Source organism: Gracilinanus agilis, chromosome 3 (genome assembly GCF_016433145.1).
Source record: "Gracilinanus agilis isolate LMUSP501 chromosome 3, AgileGrace, whole genome shotgun sequence".
Taxonomy (NCBI): domain Eukaryota; kingdom Metazoa; phylum Chordata; class Mammalia; order Didelphimorphia; family Didelphidae; genus Gracilinanus; species Gracilinanus agilis.
The window spans coordinates 330,262,094-330,289,694 of record NC_058132.1 but is presented as its reverse complement, the minus strand read 5'-3'; the positions used below and the strand labels follow the sequence as shown (position 1 = coordinate 330,289,694).

The 27,601-nt window shown below is 37.7% G+C and overlaps 1 protein-coding gene across 1 annotated transcript; it reads left to right on the top strand.

Annotated features, from left to right (window-relative positions):
- Nucleotides 1-27,601, top strand: IL20RB (interleukin 20 receptor subunit beta). The gene is made up of 7 exons (XM_044669150.1): nucleotides 1-73; nucleotides 12,361-12,487; nucleotides 14,129-14,319; nucleotides 17,362-17,486; nucleotides 22,202-22,352; nucleotides 24,349-24,491; nucleotides 27,476-27,601. Exons 1-7 carry the CDS (start codon nucleotides 1-3, stop codon nucleotides 27,599-27,601), a joined length of 936 nt encoding a protein of 311 aa, XP_044525085.1.

The following is a 27,601-nucleotide window of genomic DNA, read 5'->3' as shown; positions in this document are numbered from 1 at the left end:
ATGGTTCTGAAAGAAGCATCTGCAAACCTGCTTGTGGCACTCTTCTACACCTTGATTGCAACTTTACTCACAGGTAATAACTCAGTAGTCATTTGGGGCCCGAGGATGTATGGGGAGGAACAAGGTAAAATACCTTTCCTTTGGTTTGAATGCTTAATACAGAGGTTTTGGTGGGGGAAAAACACACAAAAAAACTTGGGTCTATGTTTTACAAAAAATAATAATAGCATAGAATATCCCCAAAGCTAAATATGAATTTAATTTAGAATTCCGTCCATCTTCCAACTGCCAATCAGCAAGCCTGAAAGGTAAGAATGATCAAAGGTAAAGGTTCTTGGAACATAAATCAGGACCTCTAAAGGCTAAAGGAATTCTGTGAGTTTTGCTTCTTTTTTCTTTCTTGTTTTCTAGTTTATAAATCTTAAAAATGTAAATGTTGGGGGGCAGCTGGGTTGCTCAGTGGATAGAGAGCCTCGTCTAGAGCCTGGAAGTCCTAGGTTCAAATCTGACCTATTCTAGCTAAGACAAGTCACTTCATCCCCATTGCCTAGCCCTCATCACTCTTCTGCCTTGGAACCAATAAACGGTATTGATTCTAAGACAGGGTAAGTGTTTAAAAAAATTTTTTTAATGTATATGTGCCAGAAGCTTCCTTACATGTATGTTTTAAGGAAGAGAATTATGCTATGAGTTTTTAAGTTCTCCCTTCAGTATAACCCTACATGGGGAGGAAGAATTAATTAGAATGAAACTGGTTCTGAATCATTACAAATCTTGAAAGATAAAAAAGCTTTAAAAGGCTAAGAGAAGGAATATAATAATACTTAATTTTTAATTTAAAAATTTTTCCCCATGGTTACATGATTCTTGTCATCTACCTCCTCTTTTCCTTCCCTCCTCCTGAAGTTGACAAGCAATTCCTATAATAATATTTTAAAAAACAAAACAAACACTTTGAGTTGGAAGGAATTTTCTCAGCCAGCAGAGTTTATAACAGACTGCTCTACCATGCTTCAGTTTACTTGTTTCTGCTTGTTTCATCATTCTAAAATCCTAGCCTCAATTGCCCTAGATTTGTTTTCATGCCGTAGCTTGCTGAAGAGGGGTTTCTTCTTTTAAATTTGCCTTTTAAATGTTGACAGGAACCTATAACAGTGGGTTTTTTTCCTTTGAAAGGAAAACATTTTCAGGGTTTGCATGGAACAGCATTTCATAAATGGTGCCATTTGTAACCTTTGGACCATGTTTCTTTTTTTTTTTTTCTGAGAGTTTAAATATCTGTTTTTTACCTGCTAAATCCTTGCTCAAAACAGATGGTGACTCTTTGCTAACTGTGGCAGCCGGTCTAAACTCTCTAGGACCATCCATGATCTGACCCACTCCTATATTGAAGCAGCCTTCTTTCTCTAAATGGAATGTCAACCCAGGCCTCTCATAGGCCTGAGCACATGGCGTATCATTTCCCCCCGTTTTATCTCTGCTTGCGTCATCGATTGCCTAGAATGGGCTCTTTCTTTTCTTTTCGTCTTCTGAATCCTTCATTGCCTACTTCAAGCACATTCTTCTCTACGAATCCTGCTCTGCTTTGGCTTTCATCAGTTCTGGCTTCCAAACTCCCACTGTACTTATCTGTATGAATAATGTTTAATTCATACATATTACATGCAATGTGTTATAAATCGTATTTTATTGCCCAGTTATGTCCAACTCTTTGTGATCTTGTAGACCGTAGTGTCCATGGGGTTTTCTTGGCAAAGATACTAGAGTGCCATTTCCTTTTCCGACAGATTAAAGCAAACAGGTTAAGTGACTTGTGCAGGGCCATACAGCCAGTAGGTGTTTGAAGCCAGATTTAAACTTCTTGTATCCTCAGCTGCCTCCTTATTGAATCTAACTTAGTATTAATAATGTGTCATATTTCCATGAGTCTTAAGAGGCCTTAGTGCTTTACTCACAACAACCCTCCAAGGCAGGTGGTACAACAAAGGTTTTGCCACTCCATAGGCTCAGAGAGGAGAAAGGTGACTTGGCCAGGGTCATACAACTGCTAATTTCTGGAATGAGGATTCAAACCCTAATTTATTGACCCCAACCAATTTCAGTGCCTTTTCCTATATTACACACACAGTTTCATTTGTATTAATTTTGCCTACCTCAATTATAAATTCCTTCTGAGAATAGGTGGTAGGCACTCTATGCTTCTTTGGAATCTTTCACAGAATATATGTTCAGTGCATACTTCTTGATTGATTTTGTGAGAGAAGGATCAGAAAACAGTATTAGTGGGAGGTAAGAATTCAGTATATTTTTAGAAATTCTCTTTTAGAAAAATCCTCTCTACTTAATTCAGTTGAAAGTTTATAATTTCTGAAACTCTTTTTTATAATATATATAAATATATATAATATAATAAAAATATAATATAAAATAAACATCTTTTTAAGTAGCATATAATAGCATATAAGCCATGGAACTCAAGACTCATAGATCTGGAAAAGGAATTTAGGAGTCATCTAGTCCAGTTCCCTCATTTCTTAAGACAAATGTTACAGTAGCTAGAGTGTTCAGCCTGAAATCAGGAAGTCTCATCTTCCTGAGTTCAAATCCGTCCTCAGACACTTATTAGCTTTGTGACCCTGGGCAAGTCACTTTACCTTATTTGCCTCAGTTTCCTCATTTATAAAATGTGCTGGAGGAGGAAATCACAAACCCCTCCAGTATATTTGTCAAGAAAACCCCAAATGAGGTCACAAAGAGTCTGACATGACTGAATAACGACAAAACCCAGAACTCATGTGTTTGGAGTACTAATTCATCACTCTCTCCATGATACCATGTTTCTGATCAGAGATAAGCCTCTTGAACATTTATCATTTATTTATTTATTTCTTAGATCTTCATTCATCCATTGATTGATTGATTGATTTGTTTGTTTATTCATTCATTTATTTATTTTAAAGCCCTTATCTTGTGCCTTAGAACCAACACATAGTATTGGTTCTAAGGTAAAAGAACTGTAAGGGCTAGACATGGGGGTTTAAGTGACTTGCCCAATGTCACACAGCTGGGAAGTGTCTGAGGCCAGATTTGAACCCAAGACCTCCTGTCTCTAGACCTGGCTCTCCATCCACTGAGCCACCCAGCTGCCCCCGCATTTATCATTTATACCTACATATTGCTCTTTGAACTCTCTTACCTCATTCAGTTTTTTACTTATTAATTTTTCTCTCCCAAGATGCAAATTCTCTGAAGGCAAATGCTCTTTCATCTCTTCTTTTAAATGCCCCCACAGTGCTGAGGCTTTTAAGAACTTAACAAATGACTATATCTGCCATTGGATCCTATGCAGTATTGCCGTCATATTTGGTGTTTCAAATGTTCACATTGTTTGTGGCCTCCTGGGACTATAATTGGTCTTCTGGAGAAGTAGATTGCCTTCAAATTGGTTGATTTTCTTTGGCCCTTTGGAGTGCCTATGGCCTAAATTTGAACAAAACCTTTACTTTCAAGATTTTTCATGATCTATCTGCCCTGGAAATGTTGTCACCTTTGGGGGCGGCCCAGATGCTCACTAGCACCTTGGTTGGGGAGAATCAGGGATGCTGTGACTATATTCTTTCACATCTGCCCACTAAGGACCTCACCCCTTCTGCTGACACTAACCTGCCATAATATTCATTACTAAAGTACATGGGAAATAGAGATAAAGCTACTCGTTGATATTAGTGAAAGAATTTTAAAAATTGAATTAAAGCACTATGTAAATGTGAATTTTTTTTGCACTCTCTTCAGCACTGAATAGCAAATTTGAATAATAGCAAATAACCCCAGTGGGTTATCATTTCTAAAAACCAAAAGAAGCAGTTCATTTTCGTGTCCTAGTGACCGTGAGAGATAGCTGACCCTCCCTCAGTGTGGTTTACTGTAGCACACAGTAGGTGGAGAATGTCTAACTATGTGAATATGTGGTGAATTCTGAGAAGGTGTCAATGTGGTTACCATTGAGGGATGATCAGGTGAGGCTGCTGCAGTGGTGAACATTCATATATGTATGTGCTCATCTAAGGATAAGGAGGGAGGAGAGGAACAAGAAGAACATGGCACATACCAGAGTCATGAAGAATTTAGTGGAAAAAGGAGAGTTTCAGGAGTAGAAATACTAGTGCTCATTGGCTATGGCGGGGGTGGGGTGGGAAAAGGGGAGGGAAAGAACATGAATCATAAAACCATGGGAAAATATTCTAAATTAATTGATTAAATAAAATTTCAAATTAAAAAAAAGAGTAGCAATACTAGAAGAAGACCTTTGAAAGGATGGAGAGAGCTCTAAAAGCATCTCCCTGTAAAAAATTTTTTTAAAATAAAAAAATAAAACAAACAAAAAATAAAATCCTCTCCCTGGCTTTGGTGAAGTCCACAGAAAAGGAAAGTATCCAAGTGGAAGCATAAATGGAGAAGTCGTATGAGAAGAAGTTGAAAGTTTGGAACAAAGAAGTAGGGTGAAGAGGAAGAGAGAAAATGGGGGTGGAGGGAGCCACCGTTGGCACTGTTTGTTTTTTGAATTTTATCTTTAATAGGCATTAACAAAGAGGAACATGTCTGTAACATGATACTTCCTCTGGGGAAAATTTGTGGCTAGAATTTTTTAACTGAATATAGAAGCAAGTGATTGGTGGAGAATCATATTATTAATTCAATTGCAATGAATGATTTTATAATTGTAATAATCCAAGGAAGATAGGAAGGTGCTGTGAAAAGAATTCTGGATTTGGATTTGGAGGGCCTAGCTTCACTATTTTATGACCTGTGTGACTCTTAAGTCCCCTTTCATTTCTAAATCTGGGATCCTCAGACCCAGAAATTAGGTAATCTATCACCTTTAATTAAATAGAGAAAATAGATTTTTTAGCATACTTATGAAGAAGGAAGTAAGGAAAGGAGGAAGGAAATAGGTCATTTAAAATACTTATCAGGATGCAGCTGCATAGCTCAGTGGATTGAGAGCTAGGCTTAAAAATGGGAGGTCCTGGGTTTAAATCTGTCCTCAGATACTTCTTAGCTGTGTGACTCTGGGCAAGTCACTTAACCCCTATTGCCTAGCCCTTACTATTCTTCTACCTTGGGACCAATACATGGTATTGATTCTAAGGCAGAAGTTAAGGATTTAAAAAAAAATACCTATTAAATACCAAGTCCTATGCTAAGAGCTTTACAAATATTGTCTCATTTTATTTTCATGACAATCCTGGGAGGTAGGCACTATTATGATCCCCATTTTACAGATGCTGAAACAGACAGACAGAAGTTAAAAGATTTGTCCAAGGTCACACAACTAATAAGTGTCTGAGACTGGATTTGAACTTTGGTTTTCCTGAGTTAAGATCCAGTGCTCTATCCACTTTCTTATCTAGATCAGTAATATTGGAGCAATCCTTAGGGAAGTTATTCCTTTAGAGCCAAGACTATAGTTTTTTTTTTAAATTAAGAACTTCAAGCACTGTAGAAATGATAGGCATCATGATTTGATTTTTAGTCTAATTTATGTGTTAGTTCTTTCCTCCAAAATGACAGATTGGGTTTAGTTTTGCAGGGCAAGGGTGGTAAGTGTTTGACAACTGGCCCTCTGGAAAAAAGATGTACATATGACACTTTAAAATTTAATCTACATTATTGGCATTTTCTCCATCAATTTTTAAAAATCTAGATAATCGAGAATAACAAAAGCCAAGCCTTGATTTATTATTTACTGATTTCTGATGTGCAAATGCTCACATTGAAAAATTGAACAATTAGTTCAAGTCCTATCAGGAGATGATAGCAACACACTCCTGCATGGTCTCTCCAATAATAATCCTGATGACTCATGCTCCATTCAGAGTCTTTTTTGGGAACATCAGACTATGACCTGTATATCTAAAAGGGTTTTTGGTTTCCCTACAAGCACACAAGCTAATAAAAACATGCAATAGAATGTTGTTGTTGTTCAATTGTGTCCAACTCTTCATAACTCTAATTGTTTGTTTGTTTGGCAAAGATACTAGAGTGGTTTGCTATTTCCTTCTCTAGTTCATTTTACAGATGATGAAACTGAGGCAAACAGGGTTAAATGAGTTGACCAGGGTCACATAACTATTAAGTGTCTGAAGCCAAATTTGAACTCAGGAAGATAAGTCTTCAGGGCTGGTACTGTCCACTTTGCCACCAAATTGCCCATTCAATGTAACAGAAAAAGGTAATTTCGGAGAGTAAGGAATACAGAAAGGATTCCTCTTTGAAAACTCACATAGCAGTTGGGCAAGACCTTGCTGGTGGGTGCCATATTTCTGTCCAATTGTTTGTTTTAAAATGACTGCAAATTCACGGAACAACTTAATGCAATTCTTCCATCATGAGTGGACTTGTAGAACTTAAAACAATATGGCATTCCATCTTATGTCTCTTCTCAGCTTTTGCTGGGTCTACATGACGGCGGTGGGTCAGGAGTAGCTGAATCACTCTTATCTGCGCCTCTCAGCATGCCATGGGAAGTCAGGAACAATTCCTGGGATCAGTCTGTTCCCATTCTTACTCCCACACTCTCTTGGCACAGCTCTGGCAATCTGCACAGTATGGCCTCTCACCTGGAATGCTTTTCTGCTCTTGCCTTCTGAATTCTGGACATCTAAGTGGTGCCGTAGATAGAGTGCCAGGCCTGGAGTCAGAAAGACTCATCTTTCTGAGTTCATATCTGGTATTAGACACTTACTTATTCATTGGGTGACCCCGAACAAGTTACTTAACACTGTGTGCCTCAGTTCCTCATCTGTAAAATGAGCTTGAGAATAAAATGGAAAATGGCTTCTGTATCTTGGCCAAGAAAACTTTGAATAAATTCATTAAGTATAAGACACAAGTGAACAAAAATTCTGAGTTCCAAAAGAAACGGCTTTACAGGAGATGAGAAAGGGCAGAACTTGAAACAAGTGGAAGGAATAGAAAGAGAGGGGTTCAGAAGAAAAACAAAAGGGGAAACCCTGAGGGACAGATCTAATTAAATTCATACAAATTTGGGTAAAGTAAACTAAATTGGGAATGATATGAATTGCAAATCACACAAGGACATAGTAAACTAGAAACAATTGACAGGGCTGAAAGAAAGAGAACAGAATGGAATTTGAGTATAATAAATGTGGCCGATTACAAATAGGAAAATATTTTAGATGTGTAAAGGAATCATTTGGGAAATATTCCTATTAGTAAAGAGAGTGAATCATTTTGGATTGGGATTTTTTTTTAAACAATCAAAATTTAGTCAGGTGAAATATTTGATGTCAGGCTGGGATGATTTATTGCTTCACTGTATGCTTTAGGTGGGCAAATATTAGGTTTATGAATGCATATTCACCCCCAAAGAAACTTGAAAGTGAAAAGGTAACTAAAGACTTGGTGACTTCCATGCATAGTGGACACCAAAAGGTAGTCAGAGAGTTTAGAGCTGCAAGGAACACTAGAAATAATTCAACATGATCTCATTGTTAATTATCATTAATAACACACATTAACTTTAGTAAGTAAAATTTGTTAACATGTATTAAATAATTAATAGTAACAATAGCTGGCATTTATATAGCTCTTTAAGGGCTTGTATTTTAAAATTTTATCTAAGGGGGCAGCTGGGTGGCTCAATGGATTGAGAGTCAGGCCCAAAGATGGGAGATCCTGAGTTCAAGGCTGTCCTCAGACATTTCCTAGCTGTGTGACCCTGGGCAAGTCACTTAATCCCCATTTTCTAGCTCTAACCGCTTTTCTGCCTTAAAACCAATAGATGGTACTGATTCCAAGATGGAAGTTAATCAGATTTTTGAAAAGAATCTGTATTTAAGAAATGAACAGACAGTTTTTGGATGGAAAATTAAAGCAACCTATAAGTATATAAAAATGTTCCATATAATTATTGATTAGAGAAATGGAAATCAAAATGACTTTGAGGTATCATCTTACTCTATCAGTGACTAAAATAATAAAAGGAGAAAATGACAAATGTTGGAGGGAATATGGGAAAATAGGGACACTAATACATTGTTGGTGAAACTGAATTGATTCAACCATTTTGGAGAACAATATGGAATTATATTCAAAGAATTAGAAAAGTAGGCTATTTCCTCTGTGATCAAGTTAAAAGGAAAAGAAATCTATGGTTCTCAAATATTTATAGCAGCTCTTTTTTTGGTGGCAAAGAACTGGAAACTGAAGGAATGTCCATCAATTGGGGAATGAACAAGTTGTGGTGTGTGATTGTAATGGATTACTATTGTGTCATAAGAAACAACAAACAAGGTATCACAAAAAACCAAAACAAAACAAAACAAAAAACCCAACCTGGAAAGACTTATATGAAGTGATGTAAAGTGAAATAAATAGAACCAGGAGAACATTATACACAGTAATAGCAATAATATATAATGATCAACTGTGAATGACTTAACTATTATCAAAGGCAAAGATCTAGTACAACTCCAAGGATTTGTGATAAAAAAAAATCTGCCGTAGAAGGAAGAGATGAAGTCCAAATACAGATCGAAACATAGCATTCTTCACTTGATTTCCTCCATGAATTGTTCATTAAGCAATGCAGGTCTTGTTTCACAACATGACAAACAGAGAAATATATATCAAATGATAATATATGTACAATGTATATCATATTCCTTGTCTTCTTGGGGAGGGGGTAGGAGGGGAAGGGAGAGAAAAAAGAATGAGACATAAATGTTTGGACATAACTAATGTAATAATTTGTTTCTCTTGGATAAGCATATTTATTATAATTTATTACATATTTATAGCAAAAAAATTTAATCTACAGAGGTTGGAAGTAAACACGGGCAACCGAGGATGAATCCCTCCAAAATGGACTGATCGCAGGGTCATGACCTCAGAATGATCTTGGTTTAGTGGTGATGGTTATTTTGGCTATGGACTATCCAAAGGATTTTTTTTAACAGCTAGGTTAGGGATAGCAAGGTGGCACAGTGGATAGAGTGCTGGACCTGGAGTCAGGAAGATCTAAGTTCAAATCTGACCTCAGACACTTATTAGCTGTGTGACCCTGGGGCAAGTCACTTAAACCCTATTTGTCTCAGTTTCCTCATCTGTAAAATGAGGTAGAGAAGGAAATGGAAAAATACTCCACTATCTTTGTCCTTAAAATGCCCCAAATGGGGTTACAGAGAGTCTGACATGACTGAAATAACTCAACAACAAATTCTAGGGGCAAGGGCAAGACCAAAGAAGGGATAAGGTTGCTCTTTGGGAGTGAATAGCATAATGAGGATGATGATGAACAATGTCGAAAAGATTGAACTTCTCCATTCCTATTTTTATTCTTCTTTCCTATGCCAGGAAGCATGATCTTTGAATTGGGAGAAACAGAACAAAAAATACTAGTAGGGAGTTGGAACTCAAGATAAATGAGGAAGTGAGAGAGGACATAGCTACCATTGAAATGTGTTCATGTCTCCAGTGCTGGATCAATTACATCCTAAGGACTGAAAGAATTGGCAGATGTCATTACTAAACTTGAAAAGACTGCAGATAATAGGAAAGATGTCATAGAACTAGAAAAAGTCAAATGTCCTTTTTTTTTAGAAGAAAGATGATAGGACAGAGGCTATGAACTATAGAAAAACTAACTTGATTTTAATTCCTGGCAAAATTTTAGATCTTAAAATTTAAAAAAAAATTATTGGTATATTTTATTTTCCCTGTAATTTTGATTTCTGCTTGTCTCCTCCAGTCCTTTTTTCAGTGTGTTCTTCCCTGTCACAAATGAAAAGAAAAAAGAAGAAAAGCATATAGAAATATCAAGTAACATCTAATCTGTATCTAACAATAATACACAATCAGAATCTTCTACTTTTGTAAAGAAGGGATTCTTTCTCATTCTCAGCTACTTTCTGGAGTCTTTTGGCCAGGATTTAGTTTTAGTTTTGGTTTTTTGGTCTGTTAGCGTTCTTGTAGTTATTGTGTTTAACATTTTCTTGGTTCTATTAACTTCACTCTGTATTCATTCATATTAATCTTTCCAAGTTTTCCCAGAGTCTTTATAGTTGTCATTTCCCATAACACAACAACAGTTTATTACATTCAGGTGAAACAATTTATTTAATAATTTCCAAACCAATGAGCACCTACTTTATTTCTAGGCCTTTGCAACCATAAAAATGTTGCTATAAATATTAGCATATATGGGACTTTTATTTTTGTCTTTGACCTTTCTGAAATACATGCCTAACAATGGCATCTTGGGTCAAAGGACATGTACATTTTAGTTATTAAAAAAAAACACAACCAAACACCAAAACACCACAAATCCCAAATGATTGGACCAATTTGCAGCTCCATCAATAGTATATTTATGTGCCTCTCTTCTCGGTGGGTCATCTTTTGACATCTTTGTCAATTTGTTGCTTAATGTTTTTTTGAGCTTAAATTGAAGATGTAAAAGAGAAAGTAAAGAAAGAAGCAATTATTAAGCATTAATCTATGCCAGCTGCTTTACAAATATTATCTTGTGTGATACTCACAATCATCCTGGGAGATAGGCAATCTCATTGTCTCCATTTTATGGTTGAGGAAACTGTGACAGGCAGAGGTAAAGTGATTTGCATAGGATCACAGAGCCATTAATTGTTTGAGGTCAAATCTGAACTCAGGTCTTCCTGGGTCCAGTGCTCAATCCATTGCATGACCTGGCTGGAATAAGAGTTAAAAAAACAAGGGCAAAGAATTTAAGCAAAAGAAAAAATAATATTGAAGAACTGGGGAGTGGGGTTGACAGAGAACTGATGCAGAATTAAACACCCTTTTGGAACACAGCTTTTACACAGGTTATTTTGATTAACAATACGTATCAGTTGCCTGTTAATTGAAAAAATTTAAATTTACTTTTAAAGAAAGAAGTGGAAGATAGTGTAAAAAACATTTTGGTGAAAGTCGTCTTATATAACATAGGTTTGCGGTATTTTTGATAATACACTATTTTTTTTTAAACCCTTACCTTCCGTCTTGGAGTCAATACTGTGTATTGACTCCAAGGCAGAAGAGTGGTAAGGGTAGGCAATGGGGGTTAAGTGACTTGCCCAGGGTCACACGGCTGAGAAGTGTCTGAGGCCAGATTTGAACCTAGGACCTCCCGTCTTTAGGCCTGGCTCTCAAGCCACTGAGCTACCCAGCTGCCCCCAATACACTATTTTTTATTTGGCTGCTAAATTTATTTTATATTCGTGGTATTTTAAAATGTCACAGCTCATTTGGCATCCACAGATAGGCATATATTCTAGCTCTTGATACAGACACAAATTTTCACTTAAGTACTCTCTTCAATCTTAGTATAAGAATTTGGGCTTCTACCTCTAGTCCTTGCTGTTGTTTATATCACATTCAGTCTTATTTTAGGAATTTATATTATCACTGTCACTCTTATCATTTGTTCTTTATAATATTAAATCAATTATTCAATAGGCATTTATTAAGCACCTACTCTGTGCCAAACACTTTACTAGATGCTGAGGATATAAATAAAATAAGTCGCCACTGCAAATAACTTTGTTGTTTTGCTGCTAATTAGAAAAGGGAAAGCGAATGGAGAGGATAGAAAGGAGAAGTCCAAGGGATTGAGGAAGAAAAGAAACATATTATTATACCAACTGCAGTTTGGCCAAGACTCTTTGGTTTTACGTATGGTGTGCATTAATACATGAGTCACAGTATTATAAAGAGAGAAGAATGAATTAGTACAAATTATGGAGTAGAAATAAACTTTTAGAAATTCTGGATTCACATGACACATTATGGGTACATTCATTGTCTATAGATTATTTTAGGGACAAAGAGGGAGAATTTAAATATGCTCTAGAGCAGTGATTCCCAAAGTGGGCACCACCACCCCCTGGTGGGTGCTGCAGCCTTCCAGGATAGCGGTGATGGCCACACTTTTTTTGTATTACATTCTATTCTTAGTTCAATAAATAGCTTCATAATTTCTAAGGGGCGCTAAGTAATGTTTTTTTCTGGAAAAGGGGCGCTGGCCAAAAAAGTTTGGGAACCACTGCTCTAGAGGTTTCTAACCAAAGAGCCCATGATTCTGTGCTTAGACATTGACTCCTTGATGTTTAGTTAAATCCTACTCATCATAGGATATAGAATATCAAGGGCTCTTAGATATAATCTAATCAACTCTCTCATTTTTCAATTAGGGAAACTGAGACTGACAGTTTTACCCAGTCATATAGGTAGCAATGAGCAAAGCCATGGTCCGAATCCAGGTGCTCTGACTTCATATCTAATACTCCAAACATTTGTCTGTCTGCCATTCATTCCTAGATGCAGCTGTCATTCTACCAGCCCCTCTGGACCTTTCGGTACATTCTATTAACATGAACCACATATTGACTTGGAGTCCTGTGATTGTCCCTGGAAAAATAGTAAATTATTCCGTTGAGTACCAGGGGTAAGTTTTATTTTTAAGAATGTTTTTACATGTTCTGTAATATGATTATAATGAAATACTATTATGCTATGTGAAATGATGAATAGGATATTCGTAAAAAAACCCTGAAAAGACTTTTATGAAGTGATGCAAAGTGCAGGAGCAGAACTAGGAGAATGTCAAACACAGTATAACAGCAATAACGTGTGATGATCAATTGTGAATGACTTAACTCTTATCCCAATGTGAAGTACCAAGGCAACTCCAAGAGACTCACGATGGAAAAAGCTATCCACGACAATAGAAAGAACTGATGGAGTCTGAATGCAGACAAAAGCATATTATTTCCCCCTCTATTTCCTTCCTGAGCTTTTTTCTTGTATAAGCGATATGTGTCTTCTTTCGCAACATGCTGAACATAGAAATATGTATTGCAAGAAAGCACACGTACAACCAAGAGGAGGGGGAGGGAAGGAGAGCAAATGGATTACAAAATGTCAGAAATGTTTATTAAAAATTGTATCCACATGGAAAAATATTTTCCTTTAGAAATCAGCTAGATGATATCTTTCTCTCCCCATCTAGTCCCTGGCAGTAGAGCATACCCCATAGGCTATCCTGGAATTTTGGAAGTTCCTTGGTATAGTAGAGAAACACCCACACCCACACCCACACACCCCACTGAATGAATACTTAGAAGATCTTGTAAATTTTAATTTTGCCTTTGTAACTCAACTCCCTGTGTAATCTTGTGCAAGTCACTTAACCTCACAGAGGTTTTCTCCCTGGCAAATGAGGAGCTGGATTAATTGGCTTCTGAAGTCCCTGAAGGTTTTAGATCCATGATTCAATGGCATTTGTAGTTTGCCTCCTTCTATATTGTTGCCTCAATCTGGGCAATCATAGACTTTTGCTTTTGAATGTAACCAGAACAGTGTCCCAGAACGAGGGGAGAGATGATAATCGAATCTGTGTAAATATGAGTTTTTAGAAGGCTATGAGCTTTAGTTTGGGCACATAGCCTGAAAACTCAAGTGTTAGTTTGAATTCACCTAGGTAACCTGAAAACAGATAGAGGTAAATTTTATCTCTGCTTTCTCTGATAGTTTGTTTAGCTTTTTGCTGCATTTATGCCTGTAGGGGAGTTTTAGTTGTTTACTGGGCACTCAGTCAGTGACTGGATGATTTGGAAATATTCTCTCAGTAAGGTGATGTGGATATCAAAGGAGAAAGTAGGACTAGCCAAGGAGAGAGGATGCTCTTGTTCAAATATGGGCAAACATTTATTAAATACCTACAGCGTGCCAAGTACTGGGCTAAGTGCTTGGGATATGGTGAAAGACAAAGTTACAGCAGTCTTCTCCATCAAGCTATTCATGGTCCAATGGTGGATAATTAGTAATAATAATAACGATAGCTAGAGTTTATGTAGCACTTCTTACATACTAGGTACTGTGCTAAGATATCTTAAGACTAAAGAAATAATCAAATGTAATCAGGAGAGTAATCATAAATGCTTGGGGGGCCGGAGAAAGGCAGGTCTTATGAAAACAGTAAAATTAGTAAAAATAGTGGGGTCTAAGAATTCCCCCCCCCCCAGAACTCAGATAACATGTGTCTTCCTGACAAATCTTACTGCATGTTTTTCCATCTTTAACTCAGAGAATATGAAAGATATTATACTAGCTCCACCTGGATCCCCAGCAGTTGGTGTTCATCCATTAGCACCCCAGAATGTAATGTTACAGATGACATCACGGCCACTGTGGCTTATAACTTTCGAGTCAGAGCAACACTGGGCAATCAGAGTTCATCCTGGAGCACCCTGAAAGAGCTTTTCAATCGCAACTCAAGTAAGTAAATTCTTTTTATTCATTTTATTTTATCTTTCATCTATTTATATATCATCTATCCATCTTTATTATCTTCATTTATCAATCACTCTATCTAATCTGTCTAGTTTTTTGTTTATCTGACCATGGAGCTTCAGGAACAGCGCCCACAGATTCTTTAGACATAGCTTCCAAAGCTTGGGTGTAGTAAAATACAAATATCTTTACATATGTATTTATATTGCTACATTCCTGTCCTGGAGCCCACGATCTCCTGCTTGGTGAGTGCCTCACCCAATTTATTCCATCCAGCCATGCTTCATTGTACCTCTCTTTGCCCTCCATATTCTCACTGGTTTCCACCAGCTCCCTCCCCTCTCCTTCTAGTGCTAGAACTATGAACAAATCAATGGCTGCCACTGCTACTAGGCTAGGTCATTTTATGCCCCTATGGCTCCTCTCACTATTTCTGTCTCATTCTAAACCCAAGTCCCCTTTCCTTGTCACCACTCCCTTATCGGTGCTATCTCCTATTAAAATCCAAGCCTTCTGAGGGTAGGGGCTACCTCATTTTTGTTTCTTGCATTAGTATCCTCAGTGGTTAGTACAAGATGTGGCACAGAGTATGTTAATTTATTCATTCACAAATTCATTCATTTAACTGTATCCTTCTCACCCTTTCTCACTAATATATAATACCTTCAGAAGAATTCCCAATACTCACCTCATCCTTTGGAGATGCAGGGAGCCAGAGAATTCTCTCTCTCTTTAAAAAATAAAACCTTTACCTTCCCTCTTAGAATAAATACTGTGTATTGGTTCCAAGATAAAAGAGCAATAAGGGCTAGGCCATGGAGGTTAAGAAGGGTCACCCATCTAGGAAATGTCTGAGGTCAGAATTGAATCCAGGACCTTCTATCTCTAGGTCTGGCTCTCAATCCACTGAGCTGCCTGACTGGCCCCTAGAGTTAGGGATGGTAAGAAGGAAATTCTAAAGATACAAACAGAAAGAATTCTAACAAGTAGGGAAAGGAGCAGCCAGGCAGCTCAGTGGATTGAGAACCAGACCCATATGGAGGAGAAAGAATAGTGGAGTTGAAGTTCTGGGGTCCAGGTTTGTCCCTTACTGGCTGAGACACCTGGGGCAAATCAGAACTTCACTGAGCTTCCTGATCTTTGACAAAATGAGGATGTAATGACTGTGACCTCCTTGACAAGTTTATGGCCCTGGGTGCAAATCCTCAATAGTCTCTTTCCTAATGATTTTCTATTTACCTTTGCATTACGAATATATAGTTATATATTTAATCTTAAAAGCTCTCCCAGAGCACAGGAATTCTTAATGTCTGCTAAGTATGTGGAGATTTTGTTTTATTTTTCCTGAGTGATATTGAAACACTACCCCGATGTACAAAAAAAGGATTTGGTCCAGTTTCCCAGGATTGCCTCTTGACTCTTTAGTTCTTCTTTCCAGACTGAATAGCTTATATTATTATAATACTTTAAGTTAATTCTACATTTTCATGTCTGCTGCCCAGTTTGGGTCACCATGGCTGACTCACTTTCTTGAAGTCTCTCTTCTCCTCTTCCATCTAATCTAGTAGAGAAAGAGATTAAAAAAAGAAAAAAAAGCCCCTGGCACAAAGTTTGGAGCTGATGATTTTAACTTCAGAAGATTTCCTCTTTCTATAAAACTTAAAAATGAAAAAAATCTTTAAAACAAAAATAGGATTCATAAAATTTTTCAATTCCATTGACAAGCCTAGATGTTACTCCCTAAATTTCCTTCTGTCATGTTGTCTCTAGCAAAACACAAACCCCAGAAGCCGCTAAAATAATCTTTTATCTGACCCTTGAATTTAAAAAAATGGGAGAAGGGAGCAAATAACTAATAGGTAAAAATTTAAATGCAAAAGCAGCTCTTACTCATTAATCTTGTCATTCATTGTTCTGGGTAATAAAACAGCAGGAAGAAAGTAAAGACAGAGTAGATTCACCCTTTTTCCAGCTGTTTCTCCAAGAAATCAGAATTTAGTCTTTTTCTGCGGAATTCTCTTAATAAATTTAGCTACAAGTAGTGTTATGCTAGTAAATGTCTCCCCTTCCAGCAGGCCTCCACCTGCCTTAGATACTTCTTTTGAGGTTTCTTAGGGTCGATTGAGACTTGAGGTCAATATGGACCTGCAGAGTCTGTATAACTCATAAGATCTGTAAAAGGCCAAGGCTAGGCTGGCTCTTCTTCATGACAGCTCTGTCCCTTGGTGTTCCTTGTCTCCCAACCCTGTGTTATCTAGGCATCTTGATCTAGGAGTTCCTCTGGTTGCCCTGAAAGTTCTCCAGTGGGTTTAAGAATTTCTCTGCTGGTCTGCTCCTGCATTGCTGCCTTCTCTCTCACATCCTTGGGGTCTTGGATATAGACAGGCTTCCACTCAGGGGTCTTGGCCATTGTCTCTATAAATAGCTTTTATTCTCTTTGCTTTTCTACCTGCTCTGATTCTATCTGTTTCTGCTCTTCCTTAATTTTTTTTCAATTAACCAGCATTTATTTTCTCTGAGAGAGAGAGAGAGAGAGAGAGAGAGAGAGAGAGAGAGAGAGAGAGAGAGAGAGATGGAGGGAGGGAGGGAGGGAAGGAGGGAGAGGGAGAGGGAGAAGGGGTGTGGGAGGAGGGAGGAAGGAAGAAGAGAGAAAGAAAAAAAGGAAACTCATAAAAAATGGACAAAACAAAGTACACCCGAGTTTTTTGAATTTGCTGTGAATCAACCTATCAGTCATTATTAATGCATTATTAGGAGTTCAAGGGGACTACATTGGATTCTTTGATTTCAGACCTTACTAAACAGCTAATCTGCTGAAGGGATTAACATCTTCAGAAGATCCAAGATGTATGAAGACACTCCTCCCAGGCACATATTACCACTGAACACATTATAGTTTCCCATAAGTGCTGAGGAATTAAGCCCTTCTACATGCATTTCTTTTCTACTACTCTTCCAAAGAACTTAAGATTGTTCCTGTAGGAGGAGAAACTATTACTCACTCTGTATTTTTTTTCTTTCTTCCAGCTATCCTCACCTCTCCCAGAATGAAAATTAGCAAGGATGGCTATCATTTAATAGTGGAATTTGAAGACATGGGGCCATATTTTGAATTCAATGTTACTTATTGGAAGAAGAGCCCCAATTCTCAGGTGAGACTTCCTATATCTGACCTAAGGAAGGCCTTTGCCATTCTACTCACTTACATTTTCTGATTTTACCAATACTTTGAGAAACCTGTACTGTTCTGAGAGGAGCAGGCCTGGAACAAGAGCTGTTTTGCAGAGTTTTTCCTCATTCTGACAGCTCAGCAGGATAGTGGTTAGGGTTCTGAACGTGGACTCTTAAAACATCTGTGGAATCAGATAGCCTAGAGTTCAAGATCTTGCCTCAGAAATGTACAAACTTTGTGTCCTGAGGCAAGTCACTTAACCTCTGTTTGCTTCAGTTTCCTCATCTGTAAAATGGGATAATAATAGCACCTATCTCTCAGAATTGTTTTGAGGATAAAATGCCATAATATTTATAAAGTGCTTTGCAAACAAATCTCAAAGTACTGTATAAAGGTTATTATTATTACCATCAACATCATTATTTATTTATTTTTTTCTTAAAACCCTTACCTTCTCTCTTAGAATCAATACTGTATGTTGGTTCCAAGGCAGAAGAGTGGTAAGGGCTAGGCAAGGGCGGTTAAGTGACTTGCCCAAGGTCACAAAGGTAGGAAGTGTCTGAGGTCAGATTTGAACCCAGGACCTCCCATCTCTGGGCCTGGCTCTTGATCCACTGAACTACCCCAGTTGCTCCCCTGACTTCATTATTTGCACAAGATTCCTTTTCAGGGACTAAAAAACAAAACCCAACTTAGTTGCAATAATAATAATAAAAACAAACAGCAAACTCTAAACCTAGCCTTTAGTATGCTCTTAATTTTTTTATTTAAAAATTGTTTTATTAATAGAATTTATTTCCAGATGTCTTAGCCTCTCCCTCTCTTCCCCATCTTCTGGCCTCAGTATGCTTTTACTGAGGATTCTTGGTAAAATATGGACAGAATTTATATAAGATGTGGAGGGATTGATGAAATCTCAAATCATTCAAGAAGGGAAAAAAAGGAAGATAAAAGGGCATGTTGTCTAGGAGACTGTCCTGAAAGTACTGAAATCCATTACTATGTGGAGGGCCATTGGAGGGGTCAATCATAGGCCACACAATGAATATTTGCATCTTTGAGAGATACTATTTCTATAAGGCAGGATACTACTACTGGCACTCTTGAACACACTTGTTGACTGTACTTTCGTCTACTCTGCTGATTGGTTTGTCAGGGCTTTAGGCTGAACCCTTCTGTGAGATCCATTTTTGTGAGTACTGCTTTGTTTAGCTGGCAGCATGCCTTGCCCCAAACAGGAATGAAAGCAATGTTTATGGAATCGAGGGGCAGCATTTATTCCTGGAGTGGTCTAGCCTTTCTCCTGGGGACCCACGTTAGGTCGGTAATGTCAGCATAAATCTCTTGGGAGAGGCTTGGGAGAGGGGAGGGATGACACTATCTTTAACAACAAGCTGTGATTGAACCTTACTATCCCTTGATCTAGTTTTTTCTTATTTATTAGTCCTAATTTGTAGTGACTGTGCCCTAACAAGTTGAGTACCATGGCAAAACACTTCCCAATCTTTTTCATCTTGTTGAAGTTGGCTTAAAAATGCTTCAGTCTGCCAGTGTGCAGCTGGAGGTGGGGCATCTACTACACCCACAGGTGAAAACTGGGATAGGGTGTGTGCTAGAAAAAAGGGTGGGAAAAAGAGCAGGTCTTCGAGAAACAGATTTTGTTATGATAATAAAGGTACTGGGGAAGCAAAGCCTGGCTCTGCCACTTGGCTGTCTACTTAGGTGATAAAATTGGGGTAGAGATCACCAACTCAGAGACTAGTCCTAAATGGGTGTCTGTTGGGGCAAGTCAAATGCTGACTTGGGCAATCAGCACACCAGACCAGGAGAATCCCTGGAGGAGTGATGGAGCCCCAAACTGTAGAGAAAACGCAGTTTGCTGAAAGCTATGGGTCTTTAGTACTCACTCTTACAATCTGGGACAGGAATGAGCAATACAGTATTGGCTGGACCCCCACGAGGATATCAATCATGTGAATTGCATGTTTCGGGAAATGTGTGATGGGAGGACATGCAAGCAATTCCATGTTTCTTTGGAATGGAGCACTTCCTAGATGGGAAATCCCATCACTCTCTCTCTTCCTCAGTCTAATGTAGTGGATAGAACAATGGACTTTAATTCAGAAATGTTTGAGGTTCAACCCAGTCTCATATACAATAGTCCCTCACTATATCACAGTTCACTCTATATTATGGTTCACTTATCATGGTTTAAAAAAAAATCTATCTAATTCTGTATCCAGGAGTTACACTTATCGAGGCACACTATTGGCTAATGGAATGAAAGGCGACCAACCGCAGCACTATGTTCTGTATCCTGAGCACTGATTGGTTCATTAACTGCAGGCTAATAAGAGCGTGGAAAAGGTTTATAGGAGAATAGGAAGGGTTTATAAAGCCTTAAATATATATACATATATATGCACATATATATATATATAATAAAATAAATATAACACTGCTACTTCCTGGATTTTCACTTATTGCAGGGGTCTCTGGACCCTAACTCTGCCATGGGTGAAGGATCACTATATTTACTTACTATATGATACTTAGATACTCATTAGCTCATGTCAAGGTATTTTGCATTTCTGTAAAATGAAAGGGATCTACTAGATAGCCTTGAAGATTTCCTAAAATCTAGGATCCTTTCAAAAACCTTTCTTCTCTTGGCTTTTTTTTCACATGTACTATCTATTAATAAGAATTGATTAAGTGCCTGCAATATATCAATAGGGCATACACTAGGTGGTCCAATGGATAAAGGACCAGTCATGGAGTCAGGAGGACCTTAGTTGAAATCTGGCCTTAAATATTTACTAGCTGTGTGACCTTGGGCAAATCACTTAACTTGTCTCAGTTTCCTTATCTATAAAATGAGCTGAAAAAGGAAATGGTAAACAATTCTAACTTCTTTACCAAGAAAATCCCAAGTGGGATCGGGGAAAGTTGGATATACCTGAAATGACTCAACAACAGGAAAATGTGCCAAGCATTGTGCTAAGCTCTGGGTATGCAAAAAGAAGCAAAAGATAGTCCTGGCCCTCAAGGAGCTTACAATCTTAAGGGATAATGGAGAGGGGTCTTTAGTAATGGAATGGGAAAGAAAACAAATATTTTTAAAGGCCTATTTTATACTAGGCATTGTGCTAAGCTTTTTACAAATATTTTCTCATTTGATCCTCAGAACAACTCTTTGAGGTAGGTACTATTATATTTATATCATATATTTACAACTGAGGAAACTAAGGGCTCACGGATGTTAAGTGACTTGTCCAGGATCAAACAGCTAATAAATGCCTGAGGCCAAATTTAAACTCAGGTCTTCCTGACTCTAGGTCTAGCACTCTATCCTCTGTGCCACATAGCTTTCTTCAGTAACCAATGTTATTTTTGGACACATACATGCATGTACCAGAGCCATGTGAAAAGTTTCTATTGACTTCAAGCAACAACTTTTCATCAGAATCTCTCCTACTGGTTGCCACTTGAGGTAGGGCTAGGGGTAGGCAAAGTAGACAACAATCTAAGGTATAAATGGCAGGGTGGAGGTGGGAAGAGAACAAGAGATACTTTCTAATATGCATTTATATATGCACATGAAACTGTGACTTTATATTATATACAGCTTGCTTTTCTCTTAAAGTATATAATAAATTTAATATTTTAACTTTCAAATGTATTCTGTTTATCTGTGATTCCATCTTGCTTTCTTTTTGTTCTCTTCCCATTGTTCTAGCACTCTATTGCTAATCATTCTCATTCCCTCTTCCCCATTGGAAAAAAAAAAAGAAAAGCCTAAAACAAATATGTATAGTCAAGAAAAACAAATTCCCACACTGCCCATGTCCAAATTTTGATGTCTCTTTCTGCATCTCAAGGCAAGATGTTGGTACCATGCTACTTCTGTTACTCTGGAATAATACAAGGTCATTACATTGATCTGAATTCTTAAATATTCAAATTTTGTTTTTCTTGTTAGAGTCCTAGAATGTAGAGGTAATTAGATACCTGGTAAATGATCTAATCCAACCTCTTATTTTACAGATTAAGAAATCAGGGCTCATTGAGTCAATGTGAGTCACTCATGCTTACGTGGCCCTGTTGGCAATAGAGCTGGGACTTGAATCCAGTATTTTGAGTTCAAGTCCAGTACTTTCCACTAAACTACATATGGAAGCTCACTGACTAGGGTACACAAATGTCTTTCCATGGCCATTCTAGACTCATTATAAATATCTTAGCTAAGTCCTCTATCTCTGATAGAATTAGAATGTTATTCAGTGGGTCCTTGGAAAACAAGTCAATAAAATCTTTCCTTTGCTCCAATATTCCTGGAATAGGAATAAAGCCATTTTTTTTCTATTCATCATTTTCATTTCATTTTATTTTTTATTATTTTAAAAATTTTTCCATGGTTAAATGTTTCATGTTTCCTCCCTCCTTCCATCCCTCCCCATCATATCCTAGAGTTGACAAGCAATTCTATTGAGTTATACATATACATATATTATTACTCAAACCCATTTCCATAATATTCATTTTTGTAAAAGAGTAATCTTTTAAAACCAAAACCCTAAATCACATATCCATGTAAACAAGTGATAAATTATATTTTTATTTTATTTTTCATTATTTTTAAATTTTATTAATCATTTTCAGACTATAACTCTATTCTCTACAAATTTCTAAAAGGTACTCTACAAGATTGTGAGAGAAGGTGGCAGTCTAGTACATTTGGAGACTATGGAGGCTGGAGTTGAATACTGTGTGAAAGCCCAGACCATTGTGGAAGTTATTGAGAGAAGCAGTGCCTTCAACCAGGTGGAATGTGTCAGAGCACAGGGTAAAAAAAGTCCCCACTTGCTTGAAAAGGATTATCTTTTTTGAACATTTGCTTAGGAATAATCTAGCCACATTAATTTTGCTCCTTTCACACCCAAGGTCAGACTAATTTTGTTAATTAAATTCAAATCCACTATTTCTAAGGCACCAGCTCTGTACAAGGCACAATATTAGATGCGAGAGATATGAAGATGAAACAACTAAGCAGTTCTTGCCCTCGAGGAACTTATATTCTACTAGGAAATTTATAACATGTTTTCAGATGATTATAACAGGAGGTAAATTGTGATGAGGACAAAAGAGAGATTTAGATAAAGTGTCCTAGGAAACTTTGAGGTGGGGAAAAAATACTTCATTTGGAAAAATCAGGGAAAACTGAGTAAGTTTCCCATTATGCCAAATCATGGGTAGAACTTTCAGGATCAGACAGCACTAAGTCATTGCTAGTTTCTGGAGCTGGTTAAATTTGGTCTGGTTCATACATATCTATGTATGAACTTTGTGAAGTAATTTGGTTAAAAAGCAGATTTTATTTTTGGTATTTAGGGAGGCATTTATTTGAAAGGATCTAGTAATTCCATCTCAAGATCTGTAGAGTTCTGTGATATTTAAGAAAGTAGATGCCATCAGTTTTATTGGCCAAATTTTTGGACAAATGTAAATCAGTTGAAAGAGTGGTTATTTTAGCTACATGGAAACACTTTCCATGTTGGTTTATTTCACAAAAATTCAGAGCTGAAGGAACTGAGTCAATGTGGCATAATAGAAAGAATTCTAGAATTGGAGTCAGAAGGCTTGGGTTTGAATTCTAGCTCTATTAGTTGCCTCAGGGATTTTTGGGTCCAGATGTCTGGGTCCAGATTCTTCATCAGTAAAATAAAGGGACCAAACTAGATGACCTCTATTTCCCTTCCTGCCAGTTTCATGCTGGTAAATGTTTAACAACTGACTCAAAAAAATAGTACATTCAAGATATTTTTAAGTTTAATCTGCATTATTAACATTTTCTCCAACACTTTATCAAGTCTATCTAGACAGTCAATAAAAAATAAATTAAGCTTGCATTTGCTTTTGCCAATTTCTGAGGTGTAAATGCCAATACTGAACAATTCTATAAATGTCTCTACAGAATTTAAGCCAGTTCTGATGCACTACTTAGAGTTTCTAGCTCTAAATCTATTATTTTATGACTAGTTCATCTAGTCTGGCTTCCTCCTTTTCCAGGTGAGGAAACTGAGCTCTTGAGGGGGAAAAAGCCACCCCAGAGGCTATATAATGCTAGCTAGTGACAGGAAAAGAAAAGAGCGCAAGGCATTAGATCATTTGTTTTCCTTGTATTGTGATGATTGGAAAAGTTCCTAGGGATCTTCATTTTTTTCTTTTGCTCTAAATTTAGAAATTAGCTTTTTCTATAATATGACTTTACAAAGTCTCTAGTGCCTTTCACAGAATATAATTTGGAAACATTCAATCAATCCATTCTTGAAAAAAGAATCCCTACTACATGAAACCTCATTGTTTCCAGAAAAGGGGAACCCCTCATTCTGCTTCCTCAGATAACCAAGGGTACCTACACTGTCTTTCCACTTAGATCAGTGGCAGCTGGCAGTACCTAGCAACTTTGCTTCTAATGGAGCATCTAGCCCGTGTTACCATTTCTTCAGGCTCTCTGTTAAAATGAAAAATTAACCCCACATGAAAGTATTAATGATCCTTAGTGGCTTAGGTTATCCCTCCCCTTTAAGAACCTTTGCATTTTAATAAGTCTTTCTGTAAACTATACCTTAAGCCAGAGGAATGATGTAAATGGTGGAATTTCAGACATGGTGACATCTCAATTTCTAAGTAATTGTCAGCCCCACCCATGAATAAAATTGGCCTTTGCCAGGAGTTTTAGTTGCTACTGTTGCTGCTTAAATTGTGGAATGTTCAAGGTTTGGAACAAGAATGTGTTTAGTAAGCTTGGATAAACTTTTCTTTTGTTTCTTTGTTTCTAGATGAATCCCCTCTGTTGGTTCTTGTCCTGTGCACCTCTGTTGCTTTTATATTGTTTCTAGTGGGTGTGCCTCTCTTGGTCTGGAAAATGAGCCAATTGCTGAGATACTCCTGCTGTCCTGTTGTTGTCCTTCCAGACACCTTGGTATTTATTTATTTATTTATTTATTTATTTACAATGGGGCAGGGACTGGGTTTCATTTGGAACACATGCTTGGGGAATGTGTACATTATGATCGTCTGCTTGCACATATAGACAGGAGGGGAAAAAAGCTGTTTGTTATCTGTTGCTAGATAATGACATGAGGCAGTGGTACTGTTTCTTATCTTTCTTTGCTTTCATGGAGAGAATTGTTTGGTTGCTGGTGATGCTTCTCTCTGGTTTGCTTGTGGTGGTGAGCCTACCGACTCCAAATTATTCCCTCTTGCCTTGGTTTGTCTGAATGATTGCAAATTACTGGGAGCCTGGATGAATGGAATATTCTAGTTCATAAAGAAGTTTCTTTTTGTTTACTTCCTTCTTTCCCTGGGATACAGAACAATCAAAGAGCAATAATTCAAGTCTTTCCACAGGTAGTGGGGAACTGAAATTTTGAATTAGGCTAAGATTGTTGGGATTGGAAAGGAACTTGGGGAACATCTAGTACAAACCCTTCCTTTGACAAAAAAAGAAACTGAGGTCTTTAAAGGCGAAGTGACTTGCCTGAGTGTTCTTTCCATTGCCCTACATTGACTAGGCAGGAGTAGGAGGATGTGACTATTGTGAAGACCATGGAGCCAAAGGACCTGGGACCTTGGATCTCTTCCACTTACTATCTTTGGATGTTTCTTCATCTTTCCGGAGGACCTCAATTTTCTTGCCTATAAAGTGGGGGTTAAATTAACTTGTTTCTAAGGTCCCTTCCGGTACCAACATCTTATGATTTTATAATGTGACATTCCTCTCACTTCTCCTTTTCAGGGGTCTTACACCTTACCTTTCCCCTCTCCTCTCTGCAATCTGTTATCCAGTGATCCTGGTTTCCTTGCTATTCCTAGAATAAAACTCTCTATCTCCTCTTTCTGTCTATTTTCACTGGCCATGTTCTTGCTGGCTCTTGGCTTTTCTGACTTCCTTCAGGTTCCAGCTAAAAACCTACCTTCTGCAAGAAGATTTCCCTAACCTTCAACCTCTCCCCTTTAAATCCTAATCCTTATCATCTGTTTTAGAATCAAAACTAAGTATTGACTCTAAGACAGATGAGGGGTAAGTCCTAGGCAATTGGAGTTAAGTGACTTGCCCAGGGACACTGTGTACTGTGCTACTTAGCTGCCCCTCCAATTTCTCTTTAATGCTAATGCCTGCCCCCTGCAATTATTTCCAGTTTACCCTGTCTCTGTCTTGTTTCTATATAGCTGTTTGTGCATGGTGCTCCCATGAGACTATGAGTTTCTTGAGAGTGGGGCCTGTCCTTGACCTTTCTTTGTATACCTGTTGCTTAGCATAATACCTGGTACATAGCCAGCACTAAATAAATGCTTTTTGACTGACTGACTCACTGATTTTGAGTGAATCAGTTCTGGTCACTCTTTATCAACATTTAATTCCATTTGACTGACATCTCGGCTTACTAAGAGCCAGATGGTGGGTACCAGGGCATGATCTGGCCAACCCCAGCATATATAGAAAATAATGATCTAACTTTATGGTTTTAGGGAATACCTGAATCTTGCTCCATGCCAGGGCTAATAAGGAGAATGTGAGGTGACAGTAACAAGTATTTGTTAAATGGCTACTATGGGTTAGGGATTTTGTCAATCACTTTACAATTATAGTATCAAATTTGATTCTCACACAATCCTGGGAGGTGGGTGCTGCTTTTATCAATAAGGTTGAGGACCCTGAGGCAAACAGAGGTTAGATGACTTGCCTAGGGCCCTCTACCTAGTAAGTATCAGAGGTGGATTTGAACTCTTATGATCCCAACTCTAAGACCAGTACTCTATCCATTGTACCACCCAACCACCTCTAATAATAATAAAGGGTGAAGACAACAGGGATGAAGATTATTTTTTAAGAGTGGGTCTTGTCCATTTTATTCTTTGTGCAGTATCAGCTAGAGTATCTTGGAACAGGACTAAGTAGCTGACTTGTTATAGGCTGATAAATTTGTATATTTGTGGTCTGAAAAGTAGAGGTTTTAAAATAAATGTATGGGGCAGCTAGTAGCACAGTGGATAGAGTGCCAGGCCTCAAGTTGGGAGGATCTGGGTTCAAATATGGCCTCAGACACTTACTATCTTTGTGACCCTGGGCAGGTCATTTAAGTCCCAATTACCTAGCCCTTGCTGCTCTTCTGTCTTAGAATTAATACTAACAGAAGGTAAGGATTTTGCTAAATGTGCAATTAACTTTAGATTCCTTCTAAGCATGTAGGGTGGGTGGATAGGGCAACAGGGCATACGAGGGTGGATCTGGGCAATACAGAGAGAAGAAATTCATGTCAGTTAATGTTTTTAGTTATTTCTGGTTAAACATTTGATTGGTAGAATGTTGAAATTATTGACAAAATTTAGACTTGGGTTTATGTAGTCTAGGGTTCTCCAGTCTTTTTTCTGACAGGATGGAAAGGATCTTTTAGGATGAAAAATAGCTATGGTGTCTTAGAAATAGTTCTGGCCTTAGGTTATGAAACCCTTGTTTAACCCCATCTTTGCTACTTTTTAGCAATATGATCATGGGCAAGTCATTTCCCATTTCTGGGTTTCAGTTTCTTTAAGTGTAAAATAAGAAGATTAGATTAGATGAGATAGATGAGATTTAGGGGCCAGATTTCACATGGGTTTAGTTTTGCAAATTTCAATTTGATCATTGCCAATGTGGAGTGGAAGGTGTTGGTGGAGGGGTGAATGTGACAGTCAATTCACTACAGTGGGAAGGGAGCAAGAAGGCAAGAAGCAGCTTAAAGAATGAGTGGATAAGCCATGAAGATTAATTAGTAGAACAAGATGGATATCTTGGGAGATCCCTAATTTAGGTCTTTCCCTGATTGAGAATTACCCATAGCTAATGTCACAGTTGGTACTTTATCCTGTAAGAAAATTCATTAATACTCATGAATGCTAATCTTAAAACATTTTCCCCTCCAGAAAATAACAGATTCACCTCAGAAGTTAATAAGCTGTAAAAGGGAAGACGTTGAACCCTGTGACACAGTTGTGCGAGTGGTGTATCCAGAAGAGCTCTTCCGTTCATGGATCCAGGAAGCTTTATAG